Source organism: Bos javanicus, chromosome 21, assembly GCF_032452875.1.
Source record: "Bos javanicus breed banteng chromosome 21, ARS-OSU_banteng_1.0, whole genome shotgun sequence".
Taxonomy (NCBI): Eukaryota; Metazoa; Chordata; class Mammalia; order Artiodactyla; family Bovidae; genus Bos; species Bos javanicus.
The window spans coordinates 1,841,868-1,863,842 of record NC_083888.1 but is presented as its reverse complement, the minus strand read 5'-3'; the positions used below and the strand labels follow the sequence as shown (position 1 = coordinate 1,863,842).

Here is a 21,975-nt window from a genome sequence, read left to right as displayed (position 1 = left end):
ATGGCATGTCATGATAAAGATTGGTGAATGAATTTGGAGTTAGCTAGCATAAAGTACCTGCCCGGATGTATTAGAGAGCTGGAGGGAAGAGAGCAGTTTCAGAGGATCACATTTCAGATATGAAGTGATTTTAGTCCTTCCTTTGGAGTTAAGACGTAATTACAGTAGAGAAAGTAAGTTAATAAAGCCATGCAAACTAAATTGATATGGCTCAGGACACAAAAGTCTTGGGGTATTTAGCAAGCATAAAACATAGACCTTCTTCTGTTAGTTTAGAATGAGATATTGTGTTTGGTCATTAAATATTTCATATCCTTTTAGTAATTGGTTAATCTTACCTGTCAAACATTTGAGTACTTTGAGTAATGCCAGACATGTTTGATAATAATTAAGGATCAGAATACACACACACACACAAATAACATGGAACTTTCATATTTTTAATTATCTTTGCCCAGAGTATTTATTCTTCTTTTTGCTATTGATTTGTAAAGTGAAATTTGGTTTTCTACTGTTGTAAAGGCTATTTTCACTCATCTTTTTATTTAATGTAGTTATTTGACCATAGCATTGAAGCACTTTTGCTTATGTATTTTCATTTAAAATACATTTATTTTATTATTGTATCCCATAATTTGTTGTTATTGAAGTTTTATTTTATTGAAGTACTTATAATATACAATAAATTGTTGACTGTTAAAACATTTTCTTTTATACCTTGGGGTTTTCCCAGTGGCACAGTAGTAAAGAATCTGCCTGCCAGTGCAGGAGATTTGGGTTTGATCCCTGGGTCAGAGAGAATTTCTGGAGTAGGAAATGGCAAACCACTCCAGTTTTCCTGCCTGGAAAATTCCACGGACAGAGGCTGATGGCCTACAGCTCATGGGATCACAAAGAGTCAGACAAGACTGAGCACACACTATTTGATATTCATGCAAGTCATAACAGAAAAAGTACTGTTACTGAGGTATATTTCTCAGCTTTGGTAGTGAAAATTTGTAATTATATAGGCTTATTTCAGATAATAGGATGGATTTTTCTGATTTTTTTTTTTTTAGTTGATAATCAATCATGGAATGAGTACATTATAGTTAATTTTAATTTTAAAGTTGTTTTTTTTTTTTCTTAGTTGAACTTCATGGGAGCTTTATGAAGTGTTAAGTCAACACATTGCTGTATTGTGTGATGTTCCCAAGCATTGGGGTTTGCTACTTTTTGAGTTTGATTGTTTTACATTGTTTTCTGCTTCAGTCACTCAGTACCTTCTTTGAAAAGGTCAAACACTATAAAAGCTCAGATTAAGGTGCACAAAATAAATCAACATTTGAGTAAGATCAGAACTTGGAGTTTTAGAAAATAGTGTGTTAAGGTTCATTTTTGTGTGTGGGCTTGTATTTTTTTCTTGAGTAAGGAAAGTGTGAGAGAAGGAACACATGGAGGTTTTCTTTTTCTAATGTATCTCATGCAGTGGCAGTCTTCTTAAGTACTCATGCATTCCATAATCTCTATATTTACTCTATTCCTCTCAAGGGAATATACATATAGATTTAAATTTTGTCATTAAAGATAACGAGAGTCATAGCGTTGTCTGGTTTTTCTGAAAGAGGATAATGGCAGATATAAAAAAGTCTAATAACAAAAGCTTCTAAGTAGGCCTAAGCCACATTATTTAAAGACAGATATGAGAGGGAGGTAACATGAATTCCAGCAAACTGCAACAGACTTTGTCATGTCTGTAACAATTCATTGCTCCAGATATTTTTATCTCAAAAAGTCCTTGAAGTGTTCTCTTCTTTTTTATTTCTTCTTTGATTTCATTAGCATTTCACCTTGTTAGCATTTTTGTAACTGTGAAAATGTGTAGTAAGTTGAATTCAGTCTGGCCTTTCATGATCTCCTGTCATTTTTGCCTTAGGATATTATTTCTTTATAGGGAAGAATGGATATAATAGAAAATCTTAATAAACTCCCATGGATTTAAATATTACAAGCTGAAAAAACAGTGGTAACATCAGTTTAGGGGAGATAACCATTACTTGTATTTTAAAGACTGAAGTCAAGGTGGAGGAAATGAAAGGCTTCTTGTAAGGATCAGCTAGAGTGCAATATTAAGTAGACTCCAGAACGAATGCTGTCTTATTACAAACAGTGGAAATTTATTTCTAGCTCGTCCAACAATTGTAATATCCTGGATTGGCAGAGAGTTCTGGTTCACGCAGTCATTCAAAGATGGAGCTTTATTGGCAACTATTATCCTCAGCACAATTTTCAGAATCATCCTAGGAGTGTCATCCCATTAGCCAGAGGGAGAAGAGCCTTGGCCTGAAAGTAGCACTTATCTCAGAAAGCTGGGAAAGAAGGAGAATGTGTCCAACTCTGTACCCAGAAAGGAGAGGAAGTAAATTTTGGTGACTACTAGTGGTATGTTTTGGAGAAGGAAATGGCAACCCACTCCAGTGTTCTTGCCTGGAAAATCCTGTGGATGGAGGAGCCTGGTGGGCTGCTTGCTATCTGTGGGGTCGCACAGATTCGGACACGGCTGAAGCAGACTTAGCAGCAGCAGCAGCAGCAGTAGTAATGTTTCTCTTGTCTGCTTGTAAGTTGCCTTCTTCCCACTCTGTTTTTTAATTACTCTGTAACTATTTCCTGTTCCCGTGTAAGATTTATTCCAGCCTATTACTTGGCTGCATATGGCAGTATCTGTCAACTTCAGAGTGTATGGTTAGTGATAATATTAATTCTTCTCCGTCACCCACAGAATGGTCAACCTGGGGGGGAAAAAAAAGAAAAAACAAGTATAAAGGAAGACTCAGACAGGAACTGGTTTGGTTTTAGGACGTGGGCTGTTTCCAAAAGAAGACTCTGAAGGAACCTTTCTGAAAACATTGCCTCAGTCCTAGTCTTTTGAAAACAATAGTGAAGTGAGAAACCTCTCAGAAATATGTTGTTGTTTCTGGTCTACAGTGAGGAATGTGATGAATCAGCACATGGTATCCTTGATCCATATTTACAGTTAATGGTGCATGTTAATATATGCCATCATTGTGAAAAGAGTTTGAGCTCATTAAGTTTGAGCTGTGTATAAGAATGTATATAGAATATAAAAGAATGAGTAAGGTTGTACTGCTGTTACTAGTACATTGGGAAAAAAAGATAAGCATGTTTTGTTTGTTGAAACAAAGATACTTTTTAAAAATAGTTGTAAATCACAAGTGGTATTTAGTGTAAAATATTTGGCTATTTTGTTTTTCACTAGAATTTATTAAAGCAAACATGCGTGTATATTATAAAAATAAATGTTCTCTCTTCTCCTAATTTTCTAGATGTGACTTACCTAACCGAAGAGATGGTGTATGAAATTCTTGAATTATGTAGAGAGAGAGAGGATTATTCCCCTTTAATTCGTGTTATTGGAAGAGTTTTTTCTAGTGCTGAAGCATTGGTACAAAGCTTTCGGAAAGTTAAGCAACACACCAAGGAAGAACTGAAATCTCTTCAAGGAAAGGATGAAGATAAAGATGAAGACGAAAAGGAAAAGGCTGCATGTTCCGCAGCAGCTATGGAGGAGGATTCAGAAGCATCTTCCTCAAGGATAAGTGATAGCTCACAAGGAGATAACAACTTACAAAAGTTAGGCCCTGATGATGTGTCTGTGGATATTGAGGCTATTAGAAGGGTCTACACCAGATTGCTCTCTAATGAAAAAATAGAAACTGCTTTTCTCAATGCACTTGTGTATTTGTCACCTAATGTGGAATGTGACTTGACGTATCACAATGTATACTCCCGAGATCCTAATTATCTGAATTTATTCATTATTGTCATGGAGAATAGAAATCTCCACAGTCCTGAATATCTGGAAATGGCTTTGCCACTATTTTGCAAAGCAATGAGTAAGCTACCCCTTGCAGCCCAAGGAAAACTGGTCAGACTGTGGTCTAAATACAGTGCAGACCAGATTCGGAGAATGATGGAAACATTTCAGCAGCTTATTACATACAAAGTCATAAGCACTGACTTTAACAATCGAAATCTAGTGAACGATGATGATGCTATTGTTGCTGCTTCCAAGTGCTTGAAAATGGTTTACTATGCAAATGTAGTAGGAGGGGAGGTAGACACAAATCATAATGAAGAAGATGATGAAGAGCCCCTTCCTGAGTCCAGTGAATTGACACTTCAGGAGTTATTGGGAGAAGAAAGAAGGAACAAGAAAGGTCCTCGAGTGGACCCACTGGAAACTGAACTTGCTGTTAAAACTCTGGATTGTCGAAAACCACTTATCCCTTTTGAAGAGTTTATTAATGAACCACTGAATGATGTTCTAGAAATGGATAAAGATTATACTTTTTTCAAAGTAGAAACAGAGAACAAGTTCTCTTTTATGACATGTCCCTTTATACTGAATGCTGTCACAAAGAATTTGGGATTATATTATGACAATAGAATTCGCATGTACAGTGAACGAAGAATTACTGTTCTCTACAGCTTAGTTCAAGGACAGCAGTTGAATCCATATTTGAGACTCAAAGTCAGACGTGACCATATCATAGATGATGCACTTGTCCGGGTAAGTTGGGCTACTGTTTAAAAATTAGTACTAGATCCAGTACCTAATGATGGGCATGCTGTGATACAGTTCAGTGAATTCATTTTATAAGTGACTTTTTGGGGATGTGGGTGAATGTATATGATACTATATAGTATAGGAACGCATTGACTTTTTTTTTATTGTAAGTACTATACTTTTGTTGTTGCCCTGTCCAAGTTTATAAATGTTCCACAAAATATTGATTGTCTTGTATCATGGTTAACTCTCTCTTTGAAAAAGAATAAATTTTCTAAATTTGACAACTAACCCCTGAAGTTTTTTCATTCAGAAGAGAAGTGGATGTTTTAGAACACAGAACAAGGGGACTTGGGAGATACCCGATAATAAGTATGAATGTTAAGTCTTACTGGGGAGAAGTGGTAGGATAATACCACACCATAAAATAGAAGTGGTGTCTAAAAATTCCATCGTGTAAAATTTGTGAGGTAGATGAAGTGACCCAGCCTGGAGCACGCTGCGAGTGAGCGTCCCTGCTGGGTCACCCTGAGTGTCCCTGTAAAGCACTGCTGGGCTGTGAGTTTCCTCCCACTTCAATGTACATACGGACTGTGCAGGGCCTTAGAGTTGGTTGGCACTTGTGGGAAAACAACTATTCCAGGAATCTTACAATTAATGGTGCCTATATAATCATTCCAGTCTAGGGAGAGGGAGAATGCTGAGAATACATGTACCCTCTTTCAGATAACGTTGCTTTTTGTTCATTCTTTACCTCCACAGAAAGTAAAAATTTACTGTCCTCATTTAAGAATATAAGCCTGGCTAGAAGACAGAATCCAGATGCCAATCACATGTACCAACATTTACATTTGTCAGAGGGTTCTTTATCACAGAGTGTTGTTGTATTTATAATATTAGGTATACCTGGTATTACTAGTTGTATTTCATCAACTTCAAGTAAAATTTAATGGCAACTAAAATTAAGATATAGTCAGTCTTATATACTTATAAAGGAAAAGAGCCCATGGCACAGATAAGTAGAAAGTAATGATACTTATTTCAAAATGTACTTTAGTTTTAGAATTAGATTTGTCTAAAACTGAGAATTTATAAAACTAAATCATTGGGGAGAGTTGTTGGACATCTTGGAAATTTAAAAGGTGTGGAATTCTGTACTTCTCTTTTACTGTTTGTGTGTGTGTGTGTTTTTAATACGAAATATATTTCTAGTGTTGAAGATTCTACATTATTTAAGAAACTCAGGCAGTTTTTCGCCAGAGACAGGAAAGGGCAGTGGTTGCTTGAAGTAATTACCATTGCTGCTTTCTGGTGTCCTTTTAATTTTATTTTAGTGGTTTTGAGCTACATGAATAACTAATAATGTACTATACTTAATAACTGATCTTCAGGCAGCTAGTAACTTATTTTCTATAGTTTAGCAGAATGATAGGATATTGTATAAGGAAGTGATGATGTTTTATAGAAAGCATGTTGAGGTCTGTCTGTGAATTTCCATTGTTAGAAGAGCAAATCCCTAAACTACACGTTTTATCTTTGTCTTTTGGGGTTTGGGATCCTTTGATGTGTTTCCAGCAAAAGCTATACCTGACCTTTGAAATTAACTCTGTAAGACTCAATCCAGAGTTTTAAAAAATTTTCTGCCTTACTAACTGCCCTCTCAGAAATCTATTCTTTCCCTCTGCCCGTGTCCCATTCCCCCGATACTCCAGTAAAGCAAGATGAAGAACCTACAGAAGTTTAGGTGCTTATTGTATACTTATTTTATTCTATTTTAAAAATTAAACCTCCAGAATTTTGAGCAAATAACCGTTTTGGTTTATAAGGACTTCCTTTGAGCAAGTGTTAGGGTAAAGTTAACTGTGAGCTTTTAAATTATGCTAACAAATTTTTTTTCCCCCTTATGTTTGGCTTATTATATCAAAGCTAGTGTTCATTGGGTAACATCTGTACTTGAATATTACCACTTCAGAAACCCTTTATGTGAGGCACTTTGCTAAGCAGTAGAGATGTAAAGATGAATCATGATTGCTGAGGAGCTTAGGGGCACACATTAAACAGATTTTAGTCTCATTTTCTTCCGCTCTTCACTTCTCTCCCTCCCTTCTTTCCATCTTTCGTAACAGTGTGAAAAGATTTTTTTTTATTTTTTAAAGCATCAAAATAGATGATGGTAGTCACATTGATAATCTGCAAATGTTGAGGGGACATTCATAGCAGGTGATACAATAACAAGTAGTGTAAGGTGATCCTCTCAGGGTACACTGTAGAAAATACTGATGGAGTTTCAACATCTCGTTCCCCAAAGATCTACTTTGCCTTTTTTAAGCCTCATCTTTTTATATCACAATTTGATAAGCAAAATAAACCTATTGACCACTATCTTGTGTGCATGTATGCTAAGTTGCTTCAGTTGTGTCTGACTCTTTGTGACCCTATGGACTGTAGCCCACCAGGCTCCTCTGTCCATGGGACTCTCCAGGCTAGAATACTGGAGTAGGTTGCCATGCCCTCCGGGGGATCCTCCTGACCCAGGAATCGAACCTGTGTCTCTTATGTCTCCTGCATTGGTAGGAGACACTTTACCACTGCTAGCACCACCTTGGAAGCCCAACCACTTTCTTACGACCTGCTAATTTTGAACTACAGAGTACGGCCAGGAAAAGAAGACGAGATGAGAAACTTTGTGGTGGGTTCAATATTAATAATTAAATAATTAAGGTTATAGAGTCTTAGACTTTTAAGAGCTAAAAGAAGCCTTAAAACCTGTCTACTCATTAGTTTATAAATGAGGCCTGGAAATTGGTTATACATATATGGCACTCTTGAGTATGTTTTCTGTTGGATCTTATTTGTCAGTTATTCTAAGACTGACTAACTTGAAGGGAGGGGTAGTAACTTCACTTACTGATTACAGACTTTTTGTTTTAAAAGAAAAATAGTATTCAGTGGTTTCATGTACTATGTAATTCAAAGCAGAGTAGCAGATTGTTCCCTAATTGGAGTTTTTGGAGGAATGTTTTCGATGACAATAGGAGTATTATTAGTGTTTACAGTATTTTTATCAAACTTAACATATCATTCACTGGTTATAGGGCACACTGTTATTACCATTAAAAAGAAAAAATGCTGCCAGTTTAGTTTTGAGATGCTATCAATTTTATGTTATATCCTGATTTCAGATACATTAAAGTATAAAAACAGAAAAGCAGATTTTAAGAATCAATGAAATATAATATATCAGTTGTCTTTCCACAAATAGATATCAGGATTGTTTAAGAACTACCCCTACACCCTTAAATTAGTTGAATATTTCTCCCTGGAACTTACTTTCACTATTTTTTGTTGTTCCTTAGGAAAGAGTACAGTGATGATGATGTTTAGTTGCCAAGTCATGTCTTAACTCTTCTGGGACCCCATGGACTGTAGCCCGCCAGGCTCCACAGTCCATGGGATTTCCCAGATAAGAATGGAGTGGGTTATCATTTTCTTCTCCAGGGCATCTTCCTAACCCATGATCAAACCCAGCGTCTCCTGCATTGCAGGCAGATTCTTTACCACTGGGCCACCAGGGAAGTCCCAATACAGTGATAAATAGGCTCAGAACTCAGCTTTCAATTTGAATGAGAAAAGTTCTAATGTGATGAGGTTATTTACAGTATTTTGCTAATAACATTTACCTCTTTGTGCGCCTCACATCTGAACATGAGATGTAGAATTGGATAGGAGAGTCCAAAAAAGATGAAAGTTGATGCAGACAAATGACTGGACTGTCGAGAGATCATGCTCAATCTCTTCTAAAAATCACTCACCCTTTATTTTTTTTGGTTTTTTTCTTTTGACTTTGCTGGTACTATCTAATCTAGTCCCCAGCATTTTCCTTGTTAGACACCGTTAGTTATTGTTGAAACAAAACTTGATTCTTTACTTGTCAACTGACCTACTTTTAGGTAGTCCTTTAGGAGTACTCTGTGGCCCTTTGGTATGCTTGATTATATCTTCTACATTCACTATATTATGCTTAGTGCAGTGGCCATTATAGTTTCTTAAGATTGATTCTAGTTGAAGAACTTTATGCTTGGTTTATGTCCTTTAAGTAGAACAAGAGAATGAAGTAGATCTACGTAGATTCTCAGCACCAAATAGTTTAAAGCAGTGAAACTTGTCAGACTCCTTAGTGTTATGGGAGGAAAATGAGACTCAGATTCTAACCTATAGAAATTAATGGCAGAATTATAAGTAGAACTAACAGTTCCTGGTCTCACAGGGAGATGTGATTATATTATATTTGGCTCTTACCCAAACATTTATAGTTAAGATAAAGCAACTTCATCTCTATGGAAAAATGAAAAAACTAAATGTGTCTGGATAATCTAAAAATCTTATTATTCCAGTCAAAATTTGATGCGGTAAAGAATATAATGCAAGAGATGCGGGTTTGATCCCTGAGTCAGGAAGATCTTCTAGAAAAGGAAATGGCTACCCACTCTAATATTCTTGCTTGGGAAATCCCATGGACAGAGGAGCCAGGTGGGCTACAGTTCATGGGGTTGCAAAAGAGTTGGATACAACTTAGTAACTAGACAACAAGAAAACCTGTATATAAAAATAAATGAAGGGTGCATATAAATTCTCCTTTTCAGAATGTTCATTGACGTATATTCTTCCAATTTCCAAATATCCTACCTTCAGGATAGCTTTTGATTTAAAAAATTCAATTTTAAATGGTATGTGTCTACTACATTAAGTAATTTACCTTTGCCATTTAGTTCTTAAGTCTTTTGTAATTGAATAATGAATTAGAAGTGCTTATTTTAAGAGAAATGAAAATAAATGCAGTCCCTTAATAATGACCTTTGTCAAAGTAGTTATTGCTGAATTTTATGCTTTTTGTTTTTTACCACAATCAAACATAGTTTTTGTAAAAGATAGACTTCGTGTGATAAATGATACCATATTTTACAGGACCACTTTAGATATCTGATAATCTAAATAATAATAAGAAATTTTCACCCACTAAATTCATTTGCCATCTATTTTTCAAATCCTTCTTTTTATGAATATTTGCACTTGAATGTATCGATTCATAATATAAATTTATTGTGATATATACTTAATGTAAAGAGAAATACAGAAGTGCATAACGAAGAGAAAATCACTCAAAATTTTTAAAAAGGTTGTTGCTAGTCATTGAGGAGGAATAGAGCATAATAAAGAGCTTGCTGCCTCAACTAGAATCTCTGTTCTACCACTTACTGCTAACGAGCAAGTTTATGAATCTCATTTCTTCAGGTTATGCATCTGTAAAATGGGGTTAATAATATTAGCAACCTGACAAGGTTCTTGTGAAAATTAAATAAGTTGATACATGTAAAGTGCCCTGACATATTAAGTGCTGTATGTTTTGTTGTTAAAGCCGTAATAGTTTTGTTCTTTAATGGCTGAGTTAAGTTTTTAGCCAAGCCTGAAAAAAAAATTTTGAGAATTAATAAAATACAAGTAATAATTTTTCAGGGAATTCATGTAAGTGTTTCATATACATTTACTTATTAGTATATTTATATGCTTATTTTTACAAATAAAACTGAAACAGATAAAGTGACCTTACTTTAAAATTACCATAATAATAGAACATATTGCATTAAATTCTTTTGGCATTCAGGGTGGGAGATGGAGAGTGAAGATTGGTGGAAATGGAGAGACATGTAATATGTTATTAAGTGAAGTTTAATTTGCTTCACTTGTCTATATGAAGTGTCTTGGGTAGAGCTAAGACTGGAAAATAGGGCCCTCAAGTATCAGTCACATTGATAACGGAGTTACCTCTCAGTCACAGATGCTAGTGAGGAAGAGACAGAGGACACATAATTAAATAACAGGTAATTATATTTTTCCACATTGAAATACCTTGTAATTGATAGAAGCCCGTTTGTCTTTGTATTGTAAAGGTGTACATAAATGTTGATATACATTTCTATAACACGTAGGCAGGTGGAGATGAGCAGTGGATTTCATGGCAATATGAAATATTGGCCTGGTGGGTAATCCACATTTGAGCTAAAATGATAATTCTAACTTAGTCCTTGGAATTCTTTATAGCCAGTGACTTGAAACAGATTTCCAACTGGAGCTATTTTTTTCCCCTAAGTTATTTTCAAAATTTGAGACTATGGCTATAAAATGAAGTTGGGAATCTTTTGTTAAAAGAGCAAAATAGTTTTAAAAGTTAACAACATGATGCATTATCTTAAAAATATCACCCGCTCTAGAACTCTTTCTCATGCATTGTTTCTTATTAAGCCTTCACAGCTTTGCAGTAGGAATAGTACTAGCCTGTTCTTTTTTTTCTTTGCAGATGAGGAAACAGGCTTAGCTGAGTTCTTTGCGAAAGTTTAAAGGTTAAAACTTAACATTAAGTGACAGTTGGGACAAATACAGAGTATTTAACTTAATCTTTCCACAACAACACTGTCTCAACAATTAATTATCTTAATGTAACTTGGCATAAAAATGATTTTGCAAGTGTTACAGACCACTGTTGTACAGAATAGACATTCCTTAAAGATTCTAAATTCACAGAATCAGAATCCTGCAGTTGAAGATTTCCAGGAGATCATTTTGGCAGATGTTTTTGATTGCAGCCCCTAAGATATGTTTCACTCCTGTGCATATTTGCCTGTATGTATAATTGAAACAAGTTTCACAGAATAGTGGAAGCCAATACTGTGTAATGCATTCGGATTTTTTTCACTTATTTGGTTTGCATTGAATGTATTGAGCTACCCACTAATGAATTGCAGTTGGCAGCTTGAAAAACATTGACCCAGGGCAACTGACCTGAATCTTGAATTTATGAGATTTTATTTTTTATAGACACATTAGAATGTCCCAAATAGTCATGTTATCTAAACTAATTACTTTAGGGCTGACTATAGTATACTTACTCTGATGATGTTTGCATTGCTCAAAACCATTTTAAAGATTCTTGTTGTAATAGTTGCAAAAATCTGAATACCCTTATTCTGTTTTGGCAAATTTAAAATCACTTTGGCAAATAAGATGAATGATCAGTCAGGCATGCTGTTAGTAAATTTCAGATACATAAGACAAATTGCAATGTAAATGTTTCACATTAGAATATGGTATTGATTTTATGATTAATTTCATAATAACAGAGCAATCACTATTACTTGATACAAAAGGCATTTGGTAAAGATTTATAGTTGAAGAAATGTTGAAACTAGGATTTGATAACTGTTAGTAAGAAGTTAAGAGTAAGGATATCAGCAAAAATATGCCTCATCTGCTTTTAAAAAAGTGAATATAAAATGTCTCAAATCCATTAAAATGGTAATTTATACTAAAGTATTATTAACAGACCATAAACTGCTTCCCTAAATGTATTTTTCTTGATTGAAATTATTTTATTTATGATTTAATAGATAGACTTAATTCTTGAGTTTCTATTCTAATAAAGAATTACAAGTCAACAGTTTCAAAGTCAACTTCTATGAGCCTTTGTTTCTCCTGAAATAATTTGAGGCATTTTTGCTATCTTGACTTCTTTCCCCATGTCCTAATCTTAAAACCCAGGTTTGTTATATACATAATTAACAGGAAATCTAATTCTAATTTCATATCAAATCAGTAGTTAAAAAGTAACCCTTTTAGAATTCTGTGCCAGTTTCTTTTCTATCCTATTTTTCCATTATCTGTAAGACTAAATCTTTGCCTTTACTGGCTTTTTACTAGTTAGCTTCCTGTTTCCATTTAAAATATATCAAAAGCATTATCTTTTATTTGCTCCTGCCCCTACGATTTATTTTGTTTTCATCCTAATACTGTCTTTCATCTTCTTTCCACTTTTTCCACTCACTAGCTAGAGATGATCGCTATGGAAAATCCTGCAGACTTGAAGAAACAGTTGTATGTGGAATTTGAAGGAGAACAAGGAGTTGATGAGGGAGGTGTTTCCAAAGAATTTTTTCAGCTGGTTGTGGAGGAAATCTTCAATCCAGATATTGGTAAATATTTTAGTGATGTGATCATGGTGTCATATCTTTTTGAATTAAGAACTTATTTACCTAGGTTTACAAATATTTTCAGTTATGAAGAGCAACAGAAGATTTTGGTATGAATTAACTAGAATCACAGATAATGACTGAATTTGTGGGCTTTTGGGATTGATACTGCATCACTCATTCATTCAAGTTCTTATTTAGATTACTTAGCAACATTTTAATATAGGAAATTATCTCTTAGGTAAAATAAATTGAAGACATTTTAGAATGATACATTAGAACAGTTGAAGAAATGTTTTGCTCTTTTTCAGTCTAAAATACTCATTACCCATAGCATTTCTGAGATAAGAGTTTTATAGAATAATGATTTGAAGACTATTGAGAATGTCTCACAAGTGTATCGTGCTCAAAATTTGGGTGTACTGATTGATAGCAAATTAATTTTCTACAGCATTTCTTGGGTTTAATATTATAATATTTTCCCACACTTTTCGGACTCCAGAACCCTTTTCCCATCCCACATCTAGTAGCTTTTGCTTTCCAGAAGAGTTTATATTTGAACATGATTTGGGAGAGATTGATCTATAATATGTCGGTCTGAAAATGAAGAATTTGGGTTTCACTGATAGACAAAATAATTTGGATAATTCTGATCTGATTTAATTTCTACAGTATAAACCTTGGTTACTGGGGTTGCTTACTTTTAAAATCGAATGCATGACAATTAGAGGAAAAGAAGTCCTCTAAAGGTACCATCATAATTGTGAAGAACGTGGCATAGAATAATGCACATCATTTCCTGTTGATTCTCAGTGTGTACACTGAATTGACTTTTCTATATTTGTTGTTAGTCTGCTTATAAATGGAAGTAGACATTTTGACTTCATGACATAAACATAGTTAAGGTAAGACTTAGTATTTTAGTTAATGTTTTTTTAATAATCTGAAGACTATGTCATTTATATATAATTTGCTCAAAGTAAACTTAGATGTATAAATCTGTGCTGTTTTTGAGATAGAAAATTAATTTATAAGCTTCATTAAAAACCATGGTGTTTTTGAGATAGAAAATTAATTTAAAAGCTTCATATTTTTGGTGAACTTTAGCTCTAGGTCTTTATGTCTCTAAAAATGTTAAACATTAGTAATAAAGTGTATTTATATTATATGCAGAAATACTTTTAAGAAAAAACATACATTAAACAATTTTGCTTGATAGTAAAGCAATTAAAATGATGACAATAGAAATATCAAAAAGGAATATTTTAGAAGAGCCACCCTTTATGGAGCTTTTCTTGTAGGGACCTGAAGATAAATGTACCACGAATGGAATCTCTTGGACTTTTAAGAATATCTTTCAAGCACAAAGATGAGAGTAGTGACCTGTGTAATTTACATTCTCATTAATTTGTAGCTTATAGCTTTTGAGTCCAAGGACATACATTTGTGATATTTCTTCAGATTTATTAATTATAATTATTTTTAACTGTTCTGATCCAGTTAATACCATATTTATAATTAAATGAAGTTTTTAGCACTTCACTAGATGTTGTAATTTCAGCCTGTAAAAAAAAGTTGGATATAAACTGAGATTCAAGTATGAATTAGGTAATTTATAAAATTTTATTTTGTGAACATTTCTTAAATTCATGTATTTAGGATCGAGAGGACCCTTTAAATTTCCCTTTATATTTAACTTCAACTAAATGTGAAAATGAAGAAACATTTTTAAAGCTGTTTAAAAAACTTAAAAACTGGTTGATTTCTTAAAAAAAATGTTGATTTCTAAGGTTTATTCTATTGGAACTTCCCCCTCTTTCCTAGATCTAATTCTTAAAATATTTTCATTTAGTTTCATAGTAGCAACTGAAAAACATTTTATAGTAAAATGAAATTGTTAATTCAATTACAGTATCATTTAAGCTTTATCTTAGACATTTCTTTACAAGGAAAGAGATAAGTCTGCCATGGTAATGGCTATTTAGATTCCTATTTTTAAATGAGTGATATAAACAGTGATGACCATGTGAAATTAAGAGAAGACTACAAATTAGTTTTGTTTTACTTTTTGGCTCACAGTTAATGTGTGTATTAAATGGCTTTGGGTTTTGGACATAATCTTAAGTTTATCAAGTTTGCCTGAGTTTAAGTACTCGGTATCTTTGTTACAAAGGTGCTTGAAAAACTTAATGGAACCATTACGCAATTTGGAGGAAAAAAAGACTCTTAATGAAATTCAAAATTGTTTTTTAAAACAGTATATGTGGATTAAATATGTTTTAATAAGTGAAACATTTTCAATATATTATTCTTTTTTTCTTTTGCATTTTTCAACCATTCAGTGGTGAAAATATGAATGCAAGTTAACTTCTGATTTGTGTTAATAGAAGATTAGAGAACTTGAATTTAATGAACAGTTTTCCTAACTTAGAAAATGCCAACAGAATGGCTTATTACTTTAAATATGTGCTACACAATTTGTAGCATTCATATGTACTTGAACTTTGTTTTAGCAAGTCCTGATGTAACAGAAAAAAGCCCTAATGCAAATAAGTTTACATGTGTAATTATTTTATATTTATTTTTGTATTTTATATGTATAATTATTTGCTCATCTGTCGAATAAACTATGAAAGTAATACATTTAAAAAAATCATTTCTTACAGGTATGTTCACATATGATGAATCTACAAAGTTGTTTTGGTTTAATCCATCCTCTTTTGAAACTGAGGGTCAGTTCACTCTGATTGGCATAGTACTGGGTTTGGCTATTTACAATAACTGTATACTGGATGTACATTTTCCCATGGTTGTCTACAGGAAGCTAATGGGGAAAAAAGGAACTTTTCTTGACTTGGGAGACTCTCATCCTGTAAGTCTTGTCATTTTTTATTCTTTTAGATTTTATTTAAAAACAAATACAGAATTTAATTTATATAAAATTTTTAAAGCTTTGATTTGAAATCTTTGTTAATATTTATACCTAGTAAGATAAACGTATTTTATTATCTATCTGAAATGCCATAAACACTTGAAAACCTGAAGGAGAACTTGTTACAAGCAAGTCAGCTTTGCAAGGTTGATTCTGTAGAAAAGTATTTCTAATTTTTTTTTTTAATGGAATCATGAGATTTCTGGGTTGAGTCAGAGCTGCTTAGTTAGGGGCTCTGGTGGCTGCAGCCAGCCCCGCCTTACCCTTGAGATGCCTCTGAGGGTCTCAATAGAGCACAGTGTGAAGACCCATAGCTAAGTAGCTGGTGTAGGGTTTCTCAGCAGAGAGAGGCGTTACCACTGACTGACCATCTTTCTTTATGTCTGCATAGAAACTACTAGAAGAGGGGTACTGTTTGTGCTTTAGTTCTTACTGTTAGTTTGTTTTTTTAATCTTTTCCCAAGAAGAGTGATACAGATTGTTGTATTTTATAGTTCTGTGGTAGCCTTAATTTTTCCTTTTCTGATTGGTAGGTTCTGTATCAGAGTTTAAAAGACTTACTGGAGTATGAAGGGAATGTGGAAGATGATATGATGATCACTTTCCAGATATCTCAGACAGATCTTTTTGGTAATCCGATGATGTATGATCTAAAGGAAAATGGTGATAAAATTCCAATTACCAATGAAAACAGAAAGGTAATAAATGTTTTTATGTCATCCTTGTCTTTGTCTCTTTAATAACAGAATTTTAAAGCATATATGTGTGCGTTTGTGCGTATACTGCTTCAGTTGTGTCCCATTCTGTGTGACCCTATGGACTGTAGCCCGCCAGGCTCCTCTGTCCAGGGCATTCTCTAGGCAGGAGTACTGGAATGAGTTGCCATACCCTCCTCCAGGGAAAGCACATGTGCTTGTGGTTTTTAAAGAAGTTTCTAATGCATCTGTACAAAGAAATCAAGTAACTAAGTTCTTATAAATGAAACAGCCACAGTTGTTTAAACTTTGACTAAAGGCTGGTATGAGAGCATGTGGTTGGGCACTGAACCCCTCCTAGAGAAAGATGCCCCAAGTGGGCGACAGTGCACGGCTTGGTGTGGCTCTGGGGTGAAGCAGGAAGAAGGCTGTAGAGGGTAGGAAACAAGGGAGATCCTTATAACCGAATGGCCAATAATTGCTTCTAATGCACACACAGATACACGTGCCTTAAATAAACATCCGAAAAGTACTAAAGAATAAATATTTTAAAGAAATCAGTTTTGTGCTTTCTGTTGACTAGAAAAGTATGCATCTGGAAACGGGAATAACCCAGAATATAATCCAGGGGAATTATGATATATATAAAACCTTTAAGAAGAATGTTTATATTAATACAATGTTTGATAAAATATATTAATTAAGTTGGGATACAGAGTATATCTTCCTTTTTTTATTTGATACAATAGCTTGCTCACCAAGTGAAACACCGATATTTTTGTTGAAACAGATAACAGTAGGCAGCTTCCCAAATATTCTAGAATAGGAAACATGAAAGACTACCTTGTTTGCTCATTTCCAGTACATTGCACTCTATTAAAAATGTCAGCTTTTATAAATTGATGTATAAATGGTTTAAATGTTTTTGCATTTGCATAACCTAATTGAGAGAACTTTAAAATTGTATCAAGGCCCAGCTTTTATATTCAGTTTTGTTTAATATCGAAGTTGAAACTTATGTGTACATGGCCTCTTTGGTGGCTCAGAGTGTAAAGAATCTGCCTGCATTGCGGGAGACCTAGGTTCAGTCCCTGGGTCAGGAAGATCCCCTGGAAAAGGGAATGGTGACCCACTCCAGTATTCCTGCCTGGAGAATCCAGTGGACAGAGGAGCCTGGCCAGGTACAGTCCATGGGATCACAAAGAGTTGAACATGACTGAGTGACTAACACAATGTCTATCATAGAGAGCTGTGAAATTGTTAAAGGTATTTTCATTTGTGTGTGTAAAGTTTGAATTTTTAAAAATATTCTTGATTGTGTTTTTTGGGGGGAAAATAAAAACATCGTGCAGTCCAGTAGCTTGTATTTTGTTGTATTACGCATCATAAGACATTCTTGTGGTTAATGTTTTCTGCAGGAATTTGTCAATCTGTATTCTGACTACATTCTCAATAAATCAGTAGAAAAACAGTTCAAGGCTTTTCGGAGAGGTTTTCATATGGTGACCAATGAATCTCCTTTAAAGTACTTATTCAGACCAGAGGAAATTGAATTGCTTATATGTGGAAGCCGGGTAAGAAAGCAAGGGTTTCCAGAAATACCTTCTGTTGATCTATTGTTTGTAATGGTGTGGTGTAGATGTTAAGACGTGTTTTCTTGAATTTGCAGAATCTAGATTTCCAAGCACTAGAAGAAACTACAGAATATGACGGTGGCTATACCAGGGACTCTGTTGTGATTAGGTGAGGTTCTTAATTCTTAAAAGGAAGAATTAAAATTCACCAAAGGGATGTAGGCTTTATACTTTAGACCTTTGCCTCCAGGTTTTATTTCCCAAATAAGCAAACTCACAAATTGTCAATGTATAACATTAAACACATATTTATAATATAATCACCCAATTCCTATTGTTAATCTTGTGACTTATTTCCTGAATAATGTTTTATGTAAGTGGCATGTTTTCTTCTGCATTGAGGGTATAAAGTATCTAATATTCCTAGTAATTCTAATTACAGTGTGCTTAGTGCCAGTTAGATGATGATGAAAATAGAACTACCTCTTCTGAATATTTCTCCTTTCTCTTGAACTCTGGGGAATGTTACTTACCTACCCTATATGAGGCACCTTTTGTGTGAAATGGTATATTCTTTGATTTAATCTTTATTACATAGCAAGGTACATACTAGAATTTTTATTTTGTTTTCAAGACCTTGGCTCCAAATTCTCACAGGAAGGAGAGATTCCTAGTCTTAACTGTTCTCAAGGAGTTGCTCTTGCTATGTACCGTCTGCTTCTCTTTGCTACTGTCCAGTCCTGAGAGACACAGGCTTTTTCCTCTCCTGGTGAGATGGGGTAAAAAGAGACAAATGCCCTTTTGGCTGTCACTGGTAGAATGAGGTGAGGAAGCATTCCTGGAGGTTGTCTCTGAAGGTTATCACTCTAAGAATCAAGTATAAGAAGTCTATAATGAGTATCACTTGTATCAAGAAATGAATGTTTTATGTTCTTTTATTTTCCTTTGTTTTATTCTTCACTTTGGTTTGTGTGAGGTTATTGATACATTTCCTCTGTTTAGCATACCTTTGGTCATTCCTAGTGGCAGTGTTGGAAGTTATTTACTTGTAGCAATTACTGTTCTGCTATTTACTTGAAGTTCAAAGGTGACCCATAAAAGAGTTGAAATAGCATGGATAAAAACAACAAAGGGTAACCTCACCTGTGAGTATTAGCACAGCACTATCTCTGTTAGTGATAGTATTGATCACAGATAGTTATGACTGTGGTGTCTTAATGTTTCTCTGAGAATAGTTGAAGGTATCTTGTGCTGCTCTTTATGGAGAAATGACTTTTTAAGTTAAGGTCTTAATTTTATTTCTTTTAGAATAACATAATTCCTACTTGATATATTATCTTAACATCATATGTGAATGTTTTTAAATTTTTTTTATTGAGTTATAGTTGATTTGCAATATTGTGTTCGTTTCAGGTATACAGCATATTGGTTTTTTGCAGATTATATTTCATTATATGTTATTGTAAGACTGGCTATAATTGCCCGTGCAGTCCTTGTTGCTTATCTAGTTTACATGTAGTTGTTTGTAGTTAATCCCATACTCCTAATTTGGCTCCCCTTCCCTATCCCTCCACCATTATATAAGGTCTCTCTTTATGTCTTGTAATTTTCTTTGCTCTGAATATATGATGTAACCATTCCTGATTTGTTTTGCTTTGCTCTTTGTTAGCATGATGTATCTTTTTTTTTTTTTCTTTCAACCTATCGATGTTCTGAATTTGAAATGAGTTTCTTACAAATAGCTGAGTCATGTTTTTTTACTCTGTCAGTCTTTGCCTTTAATTGTTGTATTTAGACCATTTGTATTGAGGGTAATTATTGATACGGTAGGACTCAAGTCTGCTATTTTATTTGTTTTCTGTTTCTTTGCTCCTCATAGTTCCTTGTTGTCTTTTTGCTTTCTGTGAGTTACTTAGTTACTTGAACATTTTTAAGGATTTCTTCTTGATTTTGGTATTCTGTTTTTGTGTGTGTTGCTTAGTATAGTGTTCTTCATGGTTGCTGTTGGTATTTGTATCAACATTTCTTCCAGTGAGGTATGGAAACCTTGTTTCCATTTGAGTCTCTTACTTTCCCCACATTTAAATACAATTGTCTTGAGTATTAGTGATGTTGTAATTTTTGTATCAGTCATCAAATCTGATTTATAAAATTCATGAGGAGAATTACAGTCTGTTGTATGTCCCTTCGTTTCTGCTCTTTCTGTTCCGTCTGCCTCAGAATCCATCTTTTATCACTTCCTTTAGTTGGTATTCAAAGGCAGATCTGCTAATGACTAATTCTTTTAGTTTTCCTTTGTCAGAGGGTGATTTCCACTTTATTTCTGAACAGTTTTGTTTATACTGTTTGAAGTTTCTTAACTTCTTAAATCTATGTGTTTCTGTCTTTCTGGGAGTGTTCTTTGCCATTATTTCTCGAAATGCTTTCTCAGTCGCACTCTCTTTTTCCTTTCTTTCTATGCCTCTGATGACACCAGTGTTCAGTCATTTGTCACTGTCCTGTGTGCACCTAAGGCTCTTAGTTCTTTCAGTCTGTATTCTTATTTGCTTGGGTTTTGATCCTCGGTCATCTTGACTCTACTATTGAATCCATCTAGTATTTTTCTCTTACTGTGTGTTTTTCAGTTCTGTAGTTTGCATTTGGCTCTTTTTTTAATTGTAACTTAAATATTTTGCTAAGACTTAGTTTCTGATGTTTCAGTTTTGAAACACTAGAACTTATAATTGCTTATAGAATAATTTTTATGATGACCTCATCAAAATCCTAGTCAGTTGCAGTATGTTGTTCATCCTAGTGTTCAACATTGGTTGATTTTCTTTCTTTCATGTGATTTTCATAGTTCTTGGCTTGACAGGTGATTCTGGATTGTATGCTGGATATTTTGGCTGTTTTATTAGGAGACCCTGGGTCCTATTTACATCTTTTTACTTTAGTAGTAAAAAATGTATGGGTCAATACTGTCGTGTTGTGTAGATAGACACAGTAGTTACTTCCAGCTCTTTGCTGTTAGAAGTCACAGTGGATTATTTCACTAACAGATTATTCCATACATAACATCAAACATCATCAAATTGGGAATTGCTGCTAAAAGTGGGATTGTTGAACTAAATGGTAGATATGTATGGTAGATATGTATGTAATCTTGTTGGCAAGATTCTCCACAGAAATTGTGACATTTTGCACTCCCACCAGTATATACATGCATATCTCATTTCCTACAATTTTCCCAACCCAGTGTGTTCTTCAGTTCAGCTGTTTGCCTGTTAGTTGAGAAATGGCATTGTGACATAGAAAATGTCACAATTTCTGTGGAGAATTTGGCAATATTTAGCAGAATATTTAACTCGGGCCATTTTTTTTTTCAGCTGCTTTCATCCCTTTACAGCCAGAGGCTAATTTCAAGGGATACTTCTGTTTCCCAGGGTGCCTCCTGCCCCTGCCAGGCATGATGTCTTTTTGAGATTGCCATTTTTTGTCCAAGATGCTGTCCTGTTCCCAGTGCTCTTACCTGCCCTTTTGGGGTGACCCTCAGCCCATGTTGTTCTGCATACCCCACTTTTCCACATAGCTCTTCCTGGACTCTGCTAGTGTGGGCTCAGGTGTATATGAACAGTTTTGATGTAGAACATAACACTTATAGGAAGAGAAGAATTTTGCTTAGTATTTTCATTATAAAAACTGATAGTAACCCTAATGTTTTAAGTTCTAATTTTTTAGAAAGAACCAAAGGGACAGCTGAATTTGTCTTGATGACCACTGCTGGTCTGCTACTTTAGGATCTGCGTCCTCTATTCAAGGGCACCTGTTGGTCTGCCTCAAGGGCACCTGTTGGTCTGCCTCTTCAGATGTAGTGATGCATTTAGGCTTTAGAACACTCCTGAGGAGTGAGGAGGTTTTTTGTCCTGACAGAGGACTCTGGGTTACTGCATGCTTGCTTTTCCTTGCCAGCCACCCAAAAAGGAATAACCTAGACTGTGGTGTGGTCTGTTTCCTTCCTAATGGAGAGATGTGCTGGCATGTTCCATGCTCAGTTTCCTGTTGTATTTTTTTAGTTGTTTTCTCTAGATGGCTGGGAGGTTTTTAAGAACTAAAGGGTGGGGAGGATATTAGAATGTCAGGGAAGAGAAATGGCAAGACTTTGAAGAGCGCCAAGAATTCTAATAAAGCTGCTAATCTATGTTAGAAA

The 21,975-nt window shown here is 34.5% G+C and overlaps 1 protein-coding gene and 1 long non-coding RNA gene across 6 annotated transcripts in view; one reads left to right on the top strand and one right to left on the bottom strand.

Annotated features, from left to right (window-relative positions):
- The window catches only part of UBE3A (ubiquitin protein ligase E3A), a 96,399-nt gene that overhangs the window by 68,463 nt on the left and 5,961 nt on the right, over window positions 1-21,975 (top strand). For all 5 annotated transcript variants that reach the window (XM_061394194.1, XM_061394195.1, XM_061394198.1 and 2 more), the window contains 6 exons: window positions 3,324-4,570; window positions 12,447-12,591; window positions 15,255-15,460; window positions 16,054-16,218; window positions 17,634-17,789; window positions 17,885-17,958. In XM_061394194.1, the coding sequence (XP_061250178.1) occupies window positions 3,324-4,570; window positions 12,447-12,591; window positions 15,255-15,460; window positions 16,054-16,218; window positions 17,634-17,789; window positions 17,885-17,958 (1,993 nt within the window). The remainder of the gene's footprint in view (window positions 1-3,323; window positions 4,571-12,446; window positions 12,592-15,254; window positions 15,461-16,053; window positions 16,219-17,633; window positions 17,790-17,884; window positions 17,959-21,975) is intronic.
- Window positions 427-21,975, bottom strand: part of LOC133234071 (uncharacterized) — a 153,241-nt gene continuing 131,692 nt past the window's right edge. The window contains exon 7 of the long non-coding RNA XR_009731995.1: window positions 427-2,768. This is a non-coding gene — a long non-coding RNA (uncharacterized LOC133234071). The remainder of the gene's footprint in view (window positions 2,769-21,975) is intronic.